Source organism: Monomorium pharaonis, chromosome 7 (genome assembly GCF_013373865.1).
Source record: "Monomorium pharaonis isolate MP-MQ-018 chromosome 7, ASM1337386v2, whole genome shotgun sequence".
NCBI lineage: Eukaryota > Metazoa > Arthropoda > Insecta > Hymenoptera > Formicidae > Monomorium > Monomorium pharaonis.
In genome coordinates this window covers 2,875,190-2,893,636 of record NC_050473.1, presented here as the reverse complement: position 1 = coordinate 2,893,636, position 18,447 = coordinate 2,875,190, and the positions used below count along the sequence as shown (strand labels likewise).

At 35.7% G+C, this 18,447-nt stretch overlaps 3 protein-coding genes and 2 long non-coding RNA genes across 10 annotated transcripts; 2 read left to right on the top strand and 3 right to left on the bottom strand.

Moving 5' to 3' along the window:
- Positions 1-299: 299 nt before the first annotated feature.
- LOC105832051 (serine protease gd) lies at positions 300-5,167 on the bottom strand. Of its 4 annotated transcripts, none has more exons than XM_012672659.3 (6): positions 5,041-5,167; positions 3,740-3,980; positions 3,107-3,290; positions 2,160-2,519; positions 1,408-1,775; positions 300-1,082 (listed from the first exon to the last, which is right to left on the bottom strand). In XM_012672659.3, exons 2-6 carry the CDS (start codon positions 3,950-3,952, stop codon positions 831-833), a joined length of 1,377 nt encoding a protein of 458 aa, XP_012528113.2. In that variant the 5' UTR covers positions 3,953-3,980; positions 5,041-5,167; the 3' UTR covers positions 300-830. The 4 variants fall into 4 exon arrangements, with proteins under 4 accessions (XP_012528113.2, XP_012528114.2, XP_012528111.2 ...); XM_012672660.3 differs by having other exon boundaries at positions 5,051-5,139; XM_012672657.3 differs by lacking the exon at positions 5,041-5,167 and adding an exon at positions 4,655-4,756.
- Positions 5,168-5,211: 44 nt separating this feature from the next.
- LOC105832052 lies at positions 5,212-6,717 on the top strand. The gene is made up of 3 exons (XR_001138696.3): positions 5,212-5,353; positions 5,519-5,743; positions 6,135-6,717. It is a non-coding gene; the product is annotated as an uncharacterized LOC105832052 (long non-coding RNA).
- On the bottom strand, positions 5,785-9,907 carry LOC105832050 (chymotrypsin-like elastase family member 2B). 2 transcript variants are annotated; one of them, XM_012672656.3, is made up of 6 exons: positions 9,675-9,907; positions 9,050-9,298; positions 8,304-8,487; positions 7,563-7,934; positions 6,849-7,228; positions 5,785-6,328 (listed from the first exon to the last, which is right to left on the bottom strand). In XM_012672656.3, exons 2-6 carry the CDS (start codon positions 9,266-9,268, stop codon positions 6,053-6,055), a joined length of 1,431 nt encoding a protein of 476 aa, XP_012528110.1. In that variant the 5' UTR covers positions 9,269-9,298; positions 9,675-9,907; the 3' UTR covers positions 5,785-6,052. The 2 variants fall into 2 exon arrangements, with proteins under 2 accessions (XP_012528110.1, XP_036145162.1); XM_036289269.1 differs by having other exon boundaries at positions 9,050-9,907.
- Positions 9,908-10,724: 817 nt separating this feature from the next.
- On the bottom strand, positions 10,725-18,345 carry LOC105832046 (serine protease gd). Of its 2 annotated transcripts, none has more exons than XM_036289266.1 (5): positions 17,145-18,286; positions 16,807-16,993; positions 12,484-12,828; positions 11,717-12,099; positions 10,725-11,175 (listed from the first exon to the last, which is right to left on the bottom strand). In XM_036289266.1, the coding sequence occupies exons 1-5, from the start codon at positions 17,364-17,366 to the stop codon at positions 10,873-10,875; spliced, it is 1,440 nt and encodes a 479-aa protein (XP_036145159.1). In that variant the 5' UTR covers positions 17,367-18,286; the 3' UTR covers positions 10,725-10,872. The 2 variants fall into 2 exon arrangements, with proteins under 2 accessions (XP_036145159.1, XP_036145161.1); XM_036289268.1 differs by having other exon boundaries at positions 10,922-11,108; positions 17,145-18,345.
- On the top strand, positions 11,082-11,668 carry LOC118646419. Its single transcript, XR_004963970.1, has 2 exons — positions 11,082-11,122; positions 11,430-11,668. It is a non-coding gene; the product is annotated as an uncharacterized LOC118646419 (long non-coding RNA).
- Positions 18,346-18,447: the final 102 nt, after the last annotated feature.

Genomic DNA, 18,447 nt, shown 5'->3' with positions numbered 1-18,447 from the left:
TCATTTGTGTGCAATGTATAGGAATCTGTTTATAATTGAATAAGAGAAGATAAACTTTAAATTAATGCAATTCTAAAAGAATCATTAATTCTAAAAAGAATTGAGTTTTTTTAGTTTTATCCGTTTTTATACTCGTTCACTTTGCAAACATTCATAATTGGCCGTTTTAAATTTCTGTACAATGAGTATAAAACTTATAGTTGTATTAGTATATAAATATGAATAGATATTTTTACTTTTATCTGCAATTACGGGGAAAAAATGCATAATAAAACGGTCAAAAATGGTTAGTAGACATGTTTTATGCGTTTCTGGCACTTGTATTGTCTTTCAAGCCAGTATTGTTTTTCATTACCATAAAATGTCGCCGCCATGGATAAATCTTACATAAAAGTTAACATATTTTGTAATCTACAGCGCAAGATCAGTTTTACATGATGGAGATATGTTGTTGACTCCAGAATATGTATTTGATCGTTTACAAGGATTACGTCAAAATAAACGACGTCGTCAATTATTATTTACGTTTTGTAGAAGCATTACATAAGTATCGGCCTATTACATATACTATAACATGCGTGTGTTGTAATACAATTTATTTTTAATTATTAAAAAATTGACTGTAACAATTAATAACTAGTATAATTGTATTTTACTTATTTATCTTGTTTTTATATCAATACAAATTTATTACGACAAAAAGAATCAGTATAAACAATTAAAGATAAAATTAAAAGTAAAATTGTATTAATCTAGCGCAGTTTTGTATAAACTTTACACATAAAAGCTTCATTGCTAGCACATTTTGTATGAAGAGATTGACATAGAGATTACGTGGTAGAAATCTGTTGTTGAATCCAAGATATATATTTGGCTATGTCAACATAAACGACGTAATCTTTGAGTTTAGATAAATTTCGGGAAACGATTCCACGTAAACGATAACGGCCCGTGGTATCATCGAAAATGACTAACCCGCTCCCGCTTTCACCACTGCCAGGACCGCTCTCGTCTTTACCGGCACAAAGAGTGCGATCTGATGTGAAGCTGAAGAAAATCTGGTTACTCCGAAGACATATCTCCTATAATTTATACAAATTCGTTTGATGTTCATTTACAATACTTGGTTTTATGATGGTAGTGTTGAATTTGTCAATGTTTCAGTATATTTTATAAATAATATTTGTATTTTTTGTTAACAAAGTTTGCGTCATAATTTGACATTCTTGGTCGATATTTTGTGACTATTGACTGTCAAGGTTTGTACAGTTTGTTATATTTCTGCTAATAATTCAGCTTTTGTGAAATCGTCTTGTATAATAGAATTTGCGTACCATTTTGCTTGCAAACTTTTTAATAAGCATTTAGATATTTTATTTTAATAAGTTTGGCTATTTGGATTCTTACCTGACTCACTATCGGCACCCTCGCCATACGTGGATAATCAGGAAAACGGTTCGTTAAATCTTTGCCCCATCCCACAACATATCCTCTTTTATTGATGATGTTTTGAAGATTAGTCGAACCAAACCACAGGCATATAGGTTTAATGAAAGGACTAAACTCAACGGGCATCGTCAGGATCAAAATTGTTAGATCAGAATCGCCGCTGAGATAATGCGCATAATCTGGATGGATTGTGTAATTTGCAACTTCCCGATTGACAGATCCCTCCTCACGAAAGTGTCGAAAATTAAATCGTCCCAAGGCCACAAGCAAATCATTGGGATGTATGGTGTCATTACTACTAAAGTTTTTCTTCAAACAATGCCCCGCTATAAAAATGTGATATGTGCATGAAAGATACATTTCTTTGATAATCAATATTTTAAGAAAAAAACTAAACTTTTTAATTGTAAAAACTAGGTAAAGATAAAGAATAAGTTCAATCAATATTATAGATAAAGTATATTAATAGAAATACACAATATTAGGTGATCTCTCCAGATATTTCCACGTGCATTCTTTGATTATATTTGGATGAATTGTGAATATTGAGAAATTTATGGTCTCGTATTTTATTTGCAAATATAAACAAATACACATAAGCCTTCCGCAATTCAAAAAACAAAGTAGAAAGATGGAGGAAACTTGTATTGTTTGAAACACGAAGAGTAATGATAATTAAAAATTAATATCTCTTCAATCTCTTAACATACCTGTTATAACGTGTCTGGTAGTTAGAACGGAACCAGTACATTGAAATTTATATTGTTCTTTTTTAACAAAGAGTCCAACCACCCACGGCCATTGGCCCGGAAATGTTTCCTGACCATTGGGAAACAGACGATTTGTACTGTCCGTGTAATAATTGGTGATACCGCATTCATTGTTGGCGAATTGAACTGGAGGAATTGCGGTAGTGCGTCTAGATTGACTCAAATAGTTTAGGCGATCTTCACTCGGATTATGTATATAATAAGTGCTCGAATTTCGATGCCATGTCCAAGAATTTGGATCATTGTTTGGCGGATACACAATATGCCCCAACTCGATAGTAGCACAGATATTTCCATTTGCTAAGTAAGAAAGTAAAATAACTCAAATTACACGTTCAAAATACAAATTTTGTTTTCTTTTAAGACAAGTTATTTTTAAACACAAAAGTAACGTTTTTACGTATAGGTAGAAGTGATGTATATAATAAAAAGAAACTTAGTCGATTTAAGTAAGCTTATAATCTTAGAGCCACTTGCACCAAATTCTGATTAACTTAATCGTTGATTAGTCCATTGGAATTAACCAATCGTATTTGTCGTTAAGCAAAATTAATCAAATGCGATTGTTCAATTCCAATGGACTAATCAACAATTAAGTTAATCAGAGTTTGGTGCAAGTGGACCTTATTCTATTAAGGTTGCGTTCCGATATTACTGTCAGTACTGAAAATCTATAGTATACATAACGGAATATGACAATAATATCGGAACACAACCTTATTCTTATCGTATCTCCATTGATCTAAGTAAAAAGTATTCATTGTTAGATATAAGAAAGTTCAAAATGTGATGTGTGACTCAATACATAGAATAAAATCTAGAACATTTATTTTTTCAATTATCTGATATGGTGTGTATTTTACTGTTTAAACTAATACGGTACTTACATTCTAAGCCTGGACAGATTTGTTGATTGTTAAACCATATTGCAGACACAGTCGGAACTGGTTTATGCGAGGGATAATTAATATCATACAACAAAGGTTTACTCTGACGAACAGCTCGAACAGTGTCATATATCGTTTGTGCCAATGCCAATCGATAGTCTCCAAATCCAATCGAATTCTGCTTCTGAAATACAGTACTATTATACTGTTTTTATTTATTATATAAAAACAACGAATAATTAATCAAATAAAAATTTGAAATTAAATTTTTGTATTATTTCTTGATTGTTTGTGTCATTACGAGAATATTGTAGATAAATTTAATTTTATAACTATTTAATTATATTTTTTGAAAATTATTTTTTATATTTTAAAATGTACAAAAAAAACTTACTTACGAATATATTTTTAAATTATGCTTTGATTATTTACGAGCACGTCTTTTTAAAACAAAGGGTAATTTTATTTTTGACAGCATTAAGGATCTATAGAATTTATAACCACTCTAATAAAAAAATTTTTATTTTTTAATTTACATATTAAGAATTACCAGAAATTGTCTTTAATAATAATCATAAATTTATCATGTGCAAATTTTTCCTACATTTTTGTAATACTGCAGAGAATACTTACCATTACTTCATTGTCAGTATTCAAAGCTACTTTTAAGTAGTATTCATCATTTACTGGAGGAGGTGGGATTTCGATCTGTCTTGACAAGTTAGTTGTTCCAGGTTTGACATATTTCGAACAACTCATTTTAACTGGTTGATATACAATTATACCTTGTACTCTGATATAAAGTAGATGCAACAGCAACACGGTCAAGGTAGAAATTTTAATCATCTTTTAAGACTGTTAGCAAATTTTGACTCTGTTACAAAATTAACAAAATGTTTTATAAATGTATTTTTTACTAAAACTAAAACTTTTTAAACAAGAATCTTTCTATGCGAATATCATGTAATGCGATGTACCTATCCAATAGTAAACATATTTGTCAAACAAGACAATATTATAGTCTTTTAAAACTAAAATTATTTTCTTTTTTAAATGTTACAAATTTTTATACATTATATTTTATTTGCAAATTTTTACAAAAAGCTATAATATTGAATATATAATGTAATTAATGTTAGATTTATATACATATGTGACATATATATTATATACATTTAATTAATATATATTTATTAATATATATAATAAAACATATGTATTTGAAAAGTTAACAAAATTGAATTTTTAATTTTTATTTAAATTAATTTCTGTTATCGAACCACATGTTTTATCAAACAAATAGACGAAGTCTAACATCCAGTTATAAGTAAATAATTTGTTGAAATGTACAGAAATCTCGGTTGCGAATAGTATACGATAGTCTAATTTCTAATTAGCTAATTGTTTTTAGACAGTCTTGTTAAAAAGACCGATTGATAAAATAAACATCTAGCGCGAACCAAAATATGTTGCACATTCTAAAAGTACGTATTTATCTTACACATTGATTATTCAGCAAACAGAACCGGTTGTAACAGATATAATCACCTCTTTATTTAGCAAATTTTAATCTCTGGTGAGAATCACTGCGGTTTCTCTCGTATATAATTGTCTACATTCACTTTATTATTTTATTTTATTACTTTCTTTTACTGTCTCGATATTAGTATTGCTTATCTCTTGCGCTTTTACTAATGTATTTTCCATTTTCTTATCAATTGTTACTTTAAGTCATATATTTACTTTCATATTCATGTATTCTTAATTAATTAATTATTTATTTATCTGCACCCCTATTTTTCAGGCATTTCTTTTGCATTTCTTATACTCTCTTGGCGAAGCACTCTCAAACTTTTCTTTATAGTCCACAAAAAATCGAAGCCACAACAACCGGTTCCAAATATTAAGTGTATTAATTCTCGGAATTACGTAACTGCACTTTACCCAATCTTCTCAGGACTGATCAGCTCTTTATCGAAACACCTTGAAATATGTTTGTAATTTTATGCCAAAGATGTGTCCGAATGATGTGGTAGTGGGCTACTGGCAAGAGTCGAGGCGATCATGGAGTCGAGTCGTATTCCAACTTATCTGAGACGGCACGTAGAGACTCTTAGGCTGACGAACACAACAAGAAAAATAGGAGGTTGGAGCACCATCTCCATCTAGATGAGATTGAAAAGGAAGGAGGCTGGAAAATCCGTGAACTCAAATCGAAGACTATCTTCACGTAACTGCATATAAACGGTATAATTATTGTTATGTTAAACAAGCACATTTTTATGAAAATCAACGCGACTCTCACATGTCGATGTTGATATTGTCACTCGCACATTTTTTTAATAGCGTACTGCATTTTCTTGGTTCTCATATAATAAAATACACTGACATACGTTTCTTCATACTTTTCAGAGATTTTCCTGTTTACTTGTATGAACTGTTGCTGATCAAAATATTTAAAAAAGAACAAGAAAAGATAAGATAAAGACGCGAATCGTAAAACGTATACGGACATAAGTACAAAAACAAATGTATAATAATGTGTTAAGCATTACATATTTCCGTTCCATAAAAATTATATAATTTGAATACTGTATTGCATTGAATTATTGACGACATTTAACTAGGATGCTATAGGTAAGAAATTTTTCTAAATTTTCTATTTTTCTAAACTAGGATGTTACGGCTAAGAAATAAGTTGACTATACAAATAATGACATTTGTATAATTGTATTTATTTATTTATTCTGTTTTCATATTAAGACAAATTTAATACAACAAAAAGAATCAGTATAAACAATTAAAAATAAAAATTAAAAGTAAAATTGTATTTAATCTTCTTGCGTATAAGTGTTGCAGCTTCATATAATCTTACACATAAAATATAATCTTACACATAAAAGATTAACTGCAAGCACATTTACAATTTGCGGGAAGAAACTGGCATTATGTGATAGAAATTTGTTGCTGAATCCAAGGTATGTATTCAACTACGTCATCATAAAGGACATAATTTGTGGAATTGCAGGTACTTCGCGACCTGATTCCATGTAAATAATAACGGCCCGTTGTATCATCAAAAATGAATAGTCCGTTCCCGCTACCACCAGGATTGTTGCAGAAGCCGTCCTCGTGTTCGTCAGCACAAAAAGTGCGATTTGGTAATGATGTGATTTCATAATAGGATTTAATTGCGTTAGACAATCCTTGGAAACAAGTCGCCTGTAATTTGTAAATATAATATAATATTCATCTAATCTTTATTTGTAATATTTGGTTTTATAATGATAGCATGGAATTTGTCAATGTTATCGTACTGTTAGGGTTTCAAAATTGTTCGGAATTTTATTATTTTAACCGCGTTCATGAAAATTGTTTGTACCATATAATTGACGATCGCGCTTATTAATTACTTAATCATTCGAAAAGTCGATCCTACTCAAGCATTTTTATAAATATATTTGTTATAGATACATGCAATGAATATTGTTATTATATCAATGTGCTACGTTAGTAGTGACGTAATAGTAACTTAATGTAACAAAATCGAACAAAATCGCAAGTCGTTATTAATAATGCAAGAATATTAAAGCACTTCTTGGATATATGTATTTCAAATTGTTGTCGAGATATCCTCATGTTTCGAACAAGTTGTTTACAGAGAATTTTTCTTGCCGTTGAAATTTAATTTATATATTGACTAAACACGGAAAAATCTAGCTTATTTAATGTAGATTTTTACCTGACTCATTATCGACACCCTTGCCATCCGTGGATAATTGAAGCCCCGAAAACCAAAGTCACAACATGTTTTGTCCCATCCCACATTATATCCACTATTATTAAAGACGTTTTGAAGTTCGGTCGACGCGGACCGGAGACAAATAGGCTTAATAAAGGGACTGTACTCAACTGGCTTGTTTAGACTCACAATCGCCAAATTGGAATCAGGGGCGTATTTATTTTTAAATCCATGGTCGGGATGAATCGTGAACTTTGTGACTTCCCTACTTATGCGATTTGTTTCATTCCACTTATACAAGTGATGTACTCCCAAAGCCACAATAAAATTATTAGGATTATCAGGTCTCTTAAGAATAATGTTTCTGAAGCAAAACGCCGCTATAAAAATGAGAAATGCATAAAATAGATTTTATAATAATCAAAATTCTCAAAACAATTAAACTCTTTTAATTCTGAGAAACAGAAAAAGATAAAAGATGAAGTCAAACAAAGATTGTAGTGTAATGACAAAACTAAATATCATATATCACCAACGATATTCAAATGCATTGTAAATATGCATAGAACTTTTAATTAAAATTCTAATTTTTTATTACTAGAATGTATAAATATAAATAAATCTTTTCCAAGAAAAAAGGAAATATAAGATTACAAGAAAATCGTATCATTTGAACGTAATAATAATATCGGATTTTTCGATCTCTTAACATACCTGTTATAACATGTGTGGTGGTTAGAAGTGAACCAGCACATCTAAAATTTATGTCGTTTTCAAAATATTCTGTCTTTTTCTTAAATATTGCTACCACCCACGGCCATTGACCAGGTAATACCTCCTGACTGTTGGGATACAAGCGATTTGCATTGTCGGTGTAATAGTTGGTAATACCGCATTCGTTATTCGCAAATTCAACAGAAGGAGCGATAATGGGTCTAATAGAGATAGGGCTCAAGTAAGTTAGACGGTCTTGATTGGGATTGTCTATACGATAGTTGCTCGAATTTCGATACCATAACCAGGAATTGTCGCTTGGCGGATACACAATATGCCCTAACTCGATAGTAGCGTTGATATTTCCATTTGCTGAAACGAAAAGTAACAGTAACGTAACACAAATCACACATTAAGAAAAGAATTTTCTTTTCTTTCGAAATTAATTATTTTAAGACACAGACAATGACCCTTTTTACTTTTACTGGACAATGACCAGTTTTACTTAGTAATAAAATAAGAACTAGTTAATAAAATAAGAATAAAGTAAAGCTTAATAAGTTTCACTTTATTCTTATTTTATTTATTCCTATTCCTCCTCCGTTTTAAATAAGTATAGTAACGTCAGACACAAGTAAGTCCTATCTTGATATAAATCGAAAGAATGAGTGTATAGGAAAATTTTTACTTCTTATACATATATAATACATTTATTATTTATTAAATAAAGACAGTACTTACGACCGAGATCCGGACAGATTTGTTGATTATTAAACCATATCGCAGTCACTGTTGGAATCGGTTTGTCCGAAGGATAATAAATATGATATAACAAAGGTTTACCCTGACGAACATCTCGAATGGTGTCATATAACGTTTGTGCCAATTCCAATCGAAAATCTCGTATTCCGAGCGAATTATGTTTCTGTAATACAGTAATAATTGATTAAACTGTATCTATATTTACTTAAATTACATAAACAAAAATAAAATAAAAAATTATATGATAAATACGTAAATAATTGAATTGAATTAAAAATTTAAATCAAGTTGATAATATATTTTTTATTTACTTATTTACTTATCTACTTATTTATTCCTTGATTATTTGTCTCATTTTATTTTTTGGATATTCAATTACATGAGAGAACACTTGACATATTTTGATATACATACATACATACATATATATATATATATATATATATATATATAATATTAGTATTACTTTATTTAATACTTATTACTTAAGAATTAAATTTTTTAATTAGGTTTTGATTATTTTTAAGCACATTTGCTTTTAAAGCTAAAAAGTCAGTTTATTTGTGTCTGCACAAACTGCAAAACCATTAATGACTTTAACGAGACAAACTTTTTTTTAAGTTTTAAATTTACATACTAAAAAAGTTAATGATTAAAAATTGCATTTATTATCACAAACTTACATAAATTTTTCTTACATTCTTAATACTATAGATAATACTTACTGTTATTTCATTATGAGTATTCAAGGCAATTTTTAAGTAGTATTCATCATATACTGAAGTAGATGGGATTTCGATCAGTCCTAACAAGTTAGTTGTCCCAGATTTGGTCATATTCGTGAGATATTCCGAACAATTAGGTTGTTGAGAAACTGTTATGTCTTGTGTCGTGAAATCAAATCGGTGTAACAGCAACACCGTCAAGATATAAACTTTAGTCATTTTTTTTTAGATTATTATAAAATTTTTACACTACAAAATTAATAAAATATATGTTCTATTAATATATCTGGTTAATTTTTACGAATTGCTATAATTATTACGTGGCAGCGGTTGTAAACGAGTATAATCACTGCTTTTTTAGCAAACTTCTCAAATTCTGATGGGAATCACTGCGATTTTCACACATAATCGTCTACAATCATTATTATTTTACTTTATTATAATCTTTATTACCGACAATTAGTACAGCAAAAATAAATATTATTTCGTGAATGTATAAGTATTATTTATCTTTCGCATTCTCGGAATATCTTGCATTCTTTTATCGATTGTTAGAGTGCACTTTAATTTCGAGTTATATATTAATTTTTATTTATATTTTTTTATTAATTTACTTGTTATCTACATTTATTTCTGATGATTTTTTGAAACACTTCTGACGAAGCTTTTCTTTATGCAGAATTCAATGTCGCAATAACCAGCTCCGAATGTTTAGTATTAATCTTTGAATTTACATAACGTCTTATCTTCACAAGACTGACCAATCTTTATTCTATCGTTTTCTTTAAATGTGTTTGTAAATTCATACTGGAGATATGTTCGTACGATGCAATGGCGAACGACTGAGAGCGAGGCAATCATTCGAGTCAAGTCGTATCATTCAACCGGTTTATAGTGGCGACACATAGTGCTTCTTAGACTAACGAACATACAAAGAAAAAAAGAATATAAATGTGACTGGAACATTCTTTCCTTCTAGACGATGTAGAAGAGGAAACTGAAAATCCGTAATCGCGTATCCGAAGCTCTCTTCATGTATTTGTGTACAGTTGGTGTAATTATTGTTTCCTTAAACGTGATTCATGTATAAACAGTCCATCTTTACATTTTCACTCTGCTTACACTCTGTTTCTGTGTGTTTGTGTTTTGTTTCTCCGCAATATTAATCATTCACACTTTTTTAGTACTGTAATGTATCTTCTTATTTCTCACTACATTATTCTTTAAACTCTTTAAAGAATAATTAGTATGAAGTTAGTAAAAATACACGAATTTTCGGTGATAAATTTTATAACTTATCAATCAGTGAAATAAATACACTGATCTTTTATAAGATGTTAATATTGAGTTTGAAAACACATTTAAAAGACAATGAATATTTACTACTTATACAATTACAGTTGATTTGTAATCAGTGATCCCAAGAATCCTTCAAAAATTCAAAGATTTTTATTTAAAAAAATTTTTATTCTTTACTGGTTAAGAGGAAACTATTTTTATTAATACACATATAATAATTTTTATAATATAAGAGATGTCAATTATTATTTACGTTTTGCAAAAGTATTAAATAGACATATCGAACGTACATATACTAATATATATATTATAATATATATACTGTAACATGTGTCATACTATTAATTTTTTTATTTATTGATAAAATAACTATACAAATACATTTGTATTTACTTATTTATCTTGTTTTAATGTCGAGAAATAAATTTATTATAAAAATAATTAGCATGAGTAATTAAAGATAAAAAGTAAAAGTAAAATTGTATGTTAATCTTCTCGGGTATAAATGTTGCAGCTTTATATAATCATAAAGGCTCGACTACCATATCTGCATTTGACGAAGAGAGACTGGTATTATATGAAATCTGTTGTTGAATCCAGGGTATGTATTTGGCTACGTCAACGTAAATGACATAATCCTTGGAATTGCAACTACCTCGCGCACTGATTCCACGTAAATAGTAACGGTTCGTTGTATCATCAAAAATGACTAGTCCGCCGCCGCTGCCACTAGGATTACTGCATAAGAAGTCTTCGTCTCCTTTGGCACAAAAGGTGCGATTTGATATTAAACGGGAATAGTCGTTATTACTCTGAAGACAAGTCTCCTATAATTTATATAAATTTATTTTTGAAAATTGTCTGAACGGCATAATTGAAGCTCGCGCTTATCAATTAAATCATTCGTTGATCCTATTCAGGGCATGCAAAAGCTTTAATGGATTTGTCTTATGATTACATACGATAAATATTGTTATTATTATGATAGAATATTCTATTATTAGCAATTAATTACAGAAACTACAGTTACATGTAACGTAACGAAATTAAATTGAAGTTTTGACGAATTTATTTGTTATAGATACATGCAGTAAATATTATTATTACTATTTTAAAATGCACGTTAGCAATTAATGACATAATAGTAACTTAATGTAACGAAATCGAATATTGCAAGATGTCGGTACTAAAGCAAGATCGTTGAAATATTTTTATGATATATGTATTCCAAATTTGTCGACAAGATATCCTTGCTGTACATTTCAAACGTATTGTTTTTAGAGAATTTTATTTGGTGTTGAAATATAATCCATATTGATCAAACATGGAATACAAGAAATTTGTTTACTACTTGATGTAGATTTTTACCTGACTCACTATCGACACCCTTGCCATCCGTGGATAATCGATGTCCGAAAGATCAACCTCACAACATGTTCGGCTCCATCCCACAAAATATCCACTATTATTAAAGATGTTTTGAAGTTTGGTCGACGTGGACCAAAGACAAATAGGCTTAATGAAAGGACTGTACTCGACTGGCATGGTCAGAATTACAATCGCCAGATCGGAATCAGCAGAGAAGTCCCGTTGTCGGGATGCATAGTCGGGATGAATCGTATAGTTTGCAACTTCCCTATTTATGCGATTTCCTTTTTTCTGGTTAGATAAATTAAGTATTCCCAGGGCCACGATTAAATCATTAGGATTTATAGTTTCGTTAAAAATAATATTTTTCAAGCAATGCGCCGCTATAAAAATGGGATATGTAAAATAGATTTTATATATATATATATAAAATAATAATAATAATAATCAAAATTCTAAAAAAAAAAAAAAAAAAAAATTAAACCCTTCTAATTCTAAGAACTAAAAACGATAAAAGATAAAAGTTAAACATTGTACTGATAAAAGTGAATATCAGATAATTACCAACGGTATTCAAATGCATTGTAAATATGCATAAACATTTTTATTATAAAATTCTACCTTTGAATTTCTACCTTTTTTATTATTGGAATATATATATAAATAAATCTATTGCAAGAAAGAAAAGCAATGTATAAAGCTACAAGAAACTTATTTGAACGTAATAATAATAATATTGGATTTTTCTTTTTGATCTTTTAACATACCTGTTATAACATGTGTGGTGGTTAAAAGGGAACCAGGACATAGAAAAGATGACCTCTTAAAGAGTGCTACCACCCATGGCCATTGACCAGGAAATATTTCCTGGCCGTTAGGATACAAGCGATTTGCACTGTCGGTGTAATAGTTGGTGATACCGCATTCGTTGTTGGCAAATTCAACAAAAGGAGTGGCGGTAGTGGGTTTAGAGTGGCTCGAGTAACTTAAACGGTTTTGAATTGGATTGTCTATACGATAATTGCTCGAATTTCGAAACCACATCCAATAATTTCTGCTTGGTGGGTACACAATATGCCCCAATTCGATAGTAGCATTGATATTTCCGTTTGCTGAAACAAAAAGTAACAATAAAGTAATTCAAATCACACATTTAGAATAAGACAACGATTTTATTTTCTTTCAAAATTATTTCAAAACACAGACAATGATCTATTTTCACTAAAGACGGAAAATGTGATGAAGAGAAACTTTCAGCCGATTTGCTAAGCGTTATTTTATTCTTATTCTTTTTATCTTTACTAGAACATTACAGGCGCGCGCTGCGCGCGCGCTATTTCACTTTTCACTTTAAAAAAAATAATAATTGCAATTTGATTTTCTCTATCTTTCGTTTATATTAATCAAACGTCTCCTGCAATTTTGAATAAAAAAATGTAAAGTTTAATTATACATACATACATACATACATACATACATACATACATACATACATACCTACATACCTACATACCTACATACCTACCTACATACATACAGTCAACATACATACCTACTTGCATACTTACTGCTACCTAGCTACCTAGCTACCTAGCTACATATTTATCTAGTTACGCTCGCTCGTTTGCTCCCTCCCTCCCACCTTTTTTCACTCACTCACTCGCTCACTCCTCGCTCACTTCTCGCTCACTCACTCGCTCACTCACTCGCTCACTCCCGGCTCACTCCCGGCTTACTCCCGGTTCACTCCCGGTTCACTCCCGGTTCACTCCCGGCTCACTCTCAGCTCACTCCCGGCTCACTCCTCGCTCACTCCACGCTCACTCACTCGCTCACTCACTCGCTCACTCCCGGCTCACTCCCGGCTCATTCCCGGCTCACTCCCGGCTCACTCCTCGCTCACTCCCGGCTCACTCCTCGCTCACTCCTCGCTCACTCACTCGCTCACTCACTCGCTCACTCCCGGCTCACTCCCGGCTTACTCCCGGTTCACTCCCGGTTCACTCCCGGCTCACTCTCAGCTCACTCCCGGCTCACTCCTCGCTCACTCCACGCTCACTCACTCGCTCACTCACTCGCTCACTCCCGGCTCACTCCCGGCTCACTCCCGGCTCACTCCCGGCTCACTCCCGGCTCACTCCTCGCTCACTCCCGGCTCACTCCTCGCTCACTCCTCGCTCACTCACTCGCTCACTCCTTGCTCATCTACTCGCTCACTCCCGGCTCACTCCTCCCTCACTCCCGGCTCACTCCTCGCTCACTCCTGGCTCACTCCTGGCTTACTCCCGACTCACTCCTGGCTCACTCCTGGCTTACTCCCGACTCACTCCTGGCTCACTCCCGGCTCACTCCCGGCTCACTCCCGGCTCACTCCCGGCTCACTCCCGGCTCACTCCCGGCTCACTCCTGGCTCACTCCCGGCTCACTCCCGGCTCACTCCCGGCTCACTCCTCGCTCACTCACTCGCTCACTCACTCGCTCACTCCTGGCTCACTCCTGGCTCACTCCTGGCTCACTCCTCGCTCACTCCTCGCTCAGTCACTCGCTCACTCCTCGCTCATCTACTCGCTCACTCCCGGCTCACTCCTCCCTCACTCCCGGCTCACTCCTCGCTCACTCCTGGCTCACTCCTGGCTTACTCCCGACTCACTCCTGGCTCACTCCCGGTTCACTCCCGGTTCACTCCCGGTTCACTCCCGGCTCACTCTCAGCTCACTCCCGGCTCACTCCTCGCTCACTCCACGCTCACTCACTCGCTCACTCCCGGCTCACTCCCGGCTCACTCCCGGCTCACTCCCGGCTCACTCCCGGCTCACTCTCGGCTCACTCCCGGCTCACTCCTCGCTCACTCCCGGCTCACTCCTCGCTCACTCCTCGCTCACTCCTCGCTCACTCACTCGCTCACTCCTCGCTCCCTCCTCGCTCAGTCACTCGCTCACTCCTCGCTCATCTACTCGCTCACTCCCGGCTCACTCCTCCCTCACTCCCGGCTCACTCCTCGCTCACTCCTGGCTCACTCCTGGCTTACTCCCGACTCACTCCTGGCTCACTCCCGGTTCACTCCCGGTTCACTCCCGGTTCACTCCCGGCTCACTCTCAGCTCACTCCCGGCTCACTCCTCGCTCACTCCACGCTCACTCACTCGCTCACTCCCGGCTCACTCCCGGCTCACTCCCGGCTCACTCCCGGCTCACTCCCGGCTCACTCTCGGCTCACTCCCGGCTCACTCCTCGCTCACTCCCGGCTCACTCCTCGCTCACTCCTCGCTCACTCCTCGCTCACTCACTCGCTCACTCCTTGCTCCCTCCTCGCTCAGTCACTCGCTCACTCCTCGCTCATTTACTCGCTCACTCCCGGCTCACTCCTCCCTCACTCCCGGCTCACTCCTCGCTCACTCCTGGCTCACTCCCGACTCACTCCTGGCTCACTCCTGGCTTACTCCCGACTCACTCCTGGCTCACTCCCGGTTCACTCCCGGTTCACTCCCGGCTCACTCCTCGCTCACTCCCGGCTCACTCCTCGCTCACTCCCGGCTCACTCCTCGCTCACTCCCGGCTCACTCCTCGCTCACTCCCGGCTCACTCCTCGCTCACTCCTCGCTCACTCACTCGCTCACTCCTCGCTCAGTCACTCGCTCACTCCTCGCTCATCTACTCGCTCACTCCCGGCTCACTCCTCCCTCACTCCCGGCTCACTCCTCGCTCACTCCCGGCTCACTCCTCCCTCACTCCCGGCTCACTCCTCGCTCACTCCTGGCTCACTCCTGCCTTACTCCCGACTCACTCCTGGCTCACTCCCGGCTCACTCCCGGCTCACTCCCGGCTCACTCCTCGCTCACTCACTCGCTCACTCACTCGCTCACTCCCGGCTCACTCCCGGCTTACTCCCGGTTCACTCCCGGTTCACTCCCGGCTCACTCTCAGCTCACTCCCGGCTCACTCCTCGCTCACTCCACGCTCACTCACTCGCTCACTCACTCGCTCACTCCCGGCTCACTCCCGGCTCACTCCCGGCTCACTCCCGGCTCACTCCCGGCTCACTCCTCGCTCACTCCCGGCTCACTCCTCGCTCACTCCTCGCTCACTCACTCGCTCACTCCTTGCTCATCTACTCGCTCACTCCCGGCTCACTCCTCCCTCACTCCCGGCTCACTCCTCGCTCACTCCTGGCTCACTCCTGGCTTACTCCCGACTCACTCCTGGCTCACTCCTGGCTTACTCCCGACTCACTCCTGGCTCACTCCCGGCTCACTCCCGGCTCACTCCCGGCTCACTCCCGGCTCACTCCCGGCTCACTCCCGGCTCACTCCTGGCTCACTCCCGGCTCACTCCCGGCTCACTCCCGGCTCACTCCTCGCTCACTCACTCGCTCACTCACTCGCTCACTCCTGGCTCACTCCTGGCTCACTCCTGGCTCACTCCTCGCTCACTCCTCGCTCAGTCACTCGCTCACTCCTCGCTCATCTACTCGCTCACTCCCGGCTCACTCCTCCCTCACTCCCGGCTCACTCCTCGCTCACTCCTGGCTCACTCCTCGCTCACTCCTGGCTCACTCCTGCCTTACTCCCGACTCACTCCTGGCTCACTCCCGGCTCACTCCCGGCTCACTCCCGGCTCACTCCCGGCTCACTCCCGGCTCACTCCCGGCTCACTCCCGGCTCACTCCTGGCTCACTCACTCGCTCACTCCGTGCTCCCTCCTCGCTTCGCGCGCGCTACTTAACTTTTTATTTTTTACTTTTTAAAAATAAATTATAACAATAAATGTATAAATAATATTAAACAAATTTGACAGCTGTCAAAATTGCAATGACAGCTACTCTTGCAACACGAAGTATGCGCAGCGAGAGAACCAATCGGCACCGCAGAAAAGTGACAATAATAAACTTCGAGAAATGCGAGCAATCGACTTTACATGTCTTTTTTTAGATAGGATCTTATTTCTATTGTCTTAAGTAAATACTTATAGTCAGACACAAGTAAATAAATTTTGATATGACTCAAAAGAGTAAATATATAAAAAAATTACTTTTATTTCTTCTATACATATATGATATATATTATTTATCTATTAAATAAATAAGTTACTTACAATCCAAATCCAGACAGATTTGTTCATCATTAAACCATATCGCAGACACTGTCGGAATCGGTTTGTGTGAGGGATAATAAATACGATATAACAAAGGTTTACCCTGACGAACAGCTCGAATAGTGTCATATAATGTCCGTGCCAATTTCAATTGAAAGTCATCTTCTGTTCCAAACGAATTATGTTTCTGTAATAATAAATTAAACTGCTTTTATTTATTATATAACCAAAGAAGTAATTGAAATAAATAAAATTGATCAAGTACACAAATAATTGAATAAATTAAAATTTTATGTTAAGTTGTGTGTGTGTGTGTGTATATTGCAGAGAATACGTACCTTTACTTCATTGTTAGTATTCAAAGCTACTTTCAAGTAGTATTCATCATTTACTGAAGGAGATGGTATTTTGATTAGTTCTAACAAGTTAGTTGTCCCAAGTTCGGTCATATTTATGAGATATTTCAAACAAGTAGTTTGTTGTTGAGAAACTGTTGTATCTTGTATCGTTAAATAAAGTAAGTATAACAACAATGCCGTCGAGATATAAATTTTAGCCATTTTTTAAAATTGTTATAAAATTTTTATCTAACAAAATAAATAAGATATATGTTCTATGAAGGTGTTTAATTTTTGCACATTGCTATCAGTATTGCGTGGAACCGGTTGTAATGGCTATAATCACTGCTTTATTTAGCAGACTTCAAATTGTGATTAGAATCACTGCGATTTTCACACGTAATTGTCCACAATCATTATTATTTTACTTTATTACATTTTCTTATTGCCAATCTCAATACAGCGACAGTAAATATTGTTTCGTAGATATATAAGTATTATTTATTATTCGCGTTCTTCTCAGAATATTTTACATTTTCTTATTAATTGTTAGAATATACTTCCAGTTACGTGTTAATTTTTATACTTTTTTTTCTAAATTTACTTGTTATTTACATTTATTTCCAATGCTTTCTAAAAACACTTCTGATGAATCATTCTGAAGCTTTTCCTTATGGCTCACAGCGGAATTCAACGTCACAATAACCGGCTCCGAATGAGTATTAATCTTCAGAATTATATAACCGTCTTATTGAATCTCAACACTAACCAGTTCTTTATCGAAACGTCTTGAAATGTGTTTGTAATTTCTCACTGAAGATATGTATGATGCGGTAGCCAACTACTGATGAGAATCGAGGCGATCATTCGAGTCGAGTTGTATCGTTCAACTGGTTAGTTGCGACACGCAGTGCTTCTTAGGCTAACGAACACAATAAAGAAAAAATATAAAATGTGATTGGAATATCTTCTCCTTCCAGACGATGTAGGAAAAACTGGAAAATCCGTAATTGCATGCCGAGGCTATCTTCGTGTGTTTGCGTACAGTCGGTGTAATTACTGTTTCATTAAATGAGCCAACTGGAGTTGAACGCGACTTATGTATAAATAGTCCATCTTTACATTTACACTCTGCTTACACTCTGTTTTTACGCTATCAATGTCGATATCGTTAATCACTCGCACTTTTTTTTAGCACTGTATTGCATCTTCTTATTTTTTACTACAATATGGTTTACGTGTAAGTGGCAGAAAAATTGAAAAGAGCTAAGTTATATTTAAATTCAAGATTTTTCTATCTGCA

Bases quoted from the DNA above. Each gene is read 5' to 3' on its own strand.
- LOC105832050 (XM_036289269.1), bottom strand. From the start codon at position 9,268: ATGACTAAAGTTTATATCTTGACGGTGTTGCTGTTACACCGATTTGAT. The intron at 8,488-9,049 runs GTAAGTATTATC...ACTGTATTACAG, and splicing joins ATACTCATAATGAAATAACA to AAACATAATTCGCTCGGAAT. The intron at 7,229-7,562 runs GTATGTTAAGAG...TCATTTTTATAG, and splicing joins CACCACACATGTTATAACAG to CGGCGTTTTGCTTCAGAAAC.
- LOC105832046 (XM_036289266.1), bottom strand. From the start codon at position 17,366: ATGGCTAAAATTTATATCTCGACGGCATTGTTGTTATACTTACTTTAT. The intron at 12,829-16,806 runs GTAAGTAACTTA...TTTTTGTTTCAG, and splicing joins AATCTGTCTGGATTTGGATT to CAAACGGAAATATCAATGCT. The intron at 12,100-12,483 runs GTATGTTAAAAG...CCATTTTTATAG, and splicing joins CACCACACATGTTATAACAG to CGGCGCATTGCTTGAAAAAT.
- LOC105832051 (XM_012672659.3), bottom strand. From the start codon at position 3,952: ATGATTAAAATTTCTACCTTGACCGTGTTGCTGTTGCATCTACTTTAT. The intron at 3,291-3,739 runs GTAAGTATTCTC...ACTGTATTTCAG, and splicing joins ATACTGACAATGAAGTAATG to AAGCAGAATTCGATTGGATT. The intron at 1,776-2,159 runs GTATGTTAAGAG...ACATTTTTATAG, and splicing joins TACCAGACACGTTATAACAG to CGGGGCATTGTTTGAAGAAA.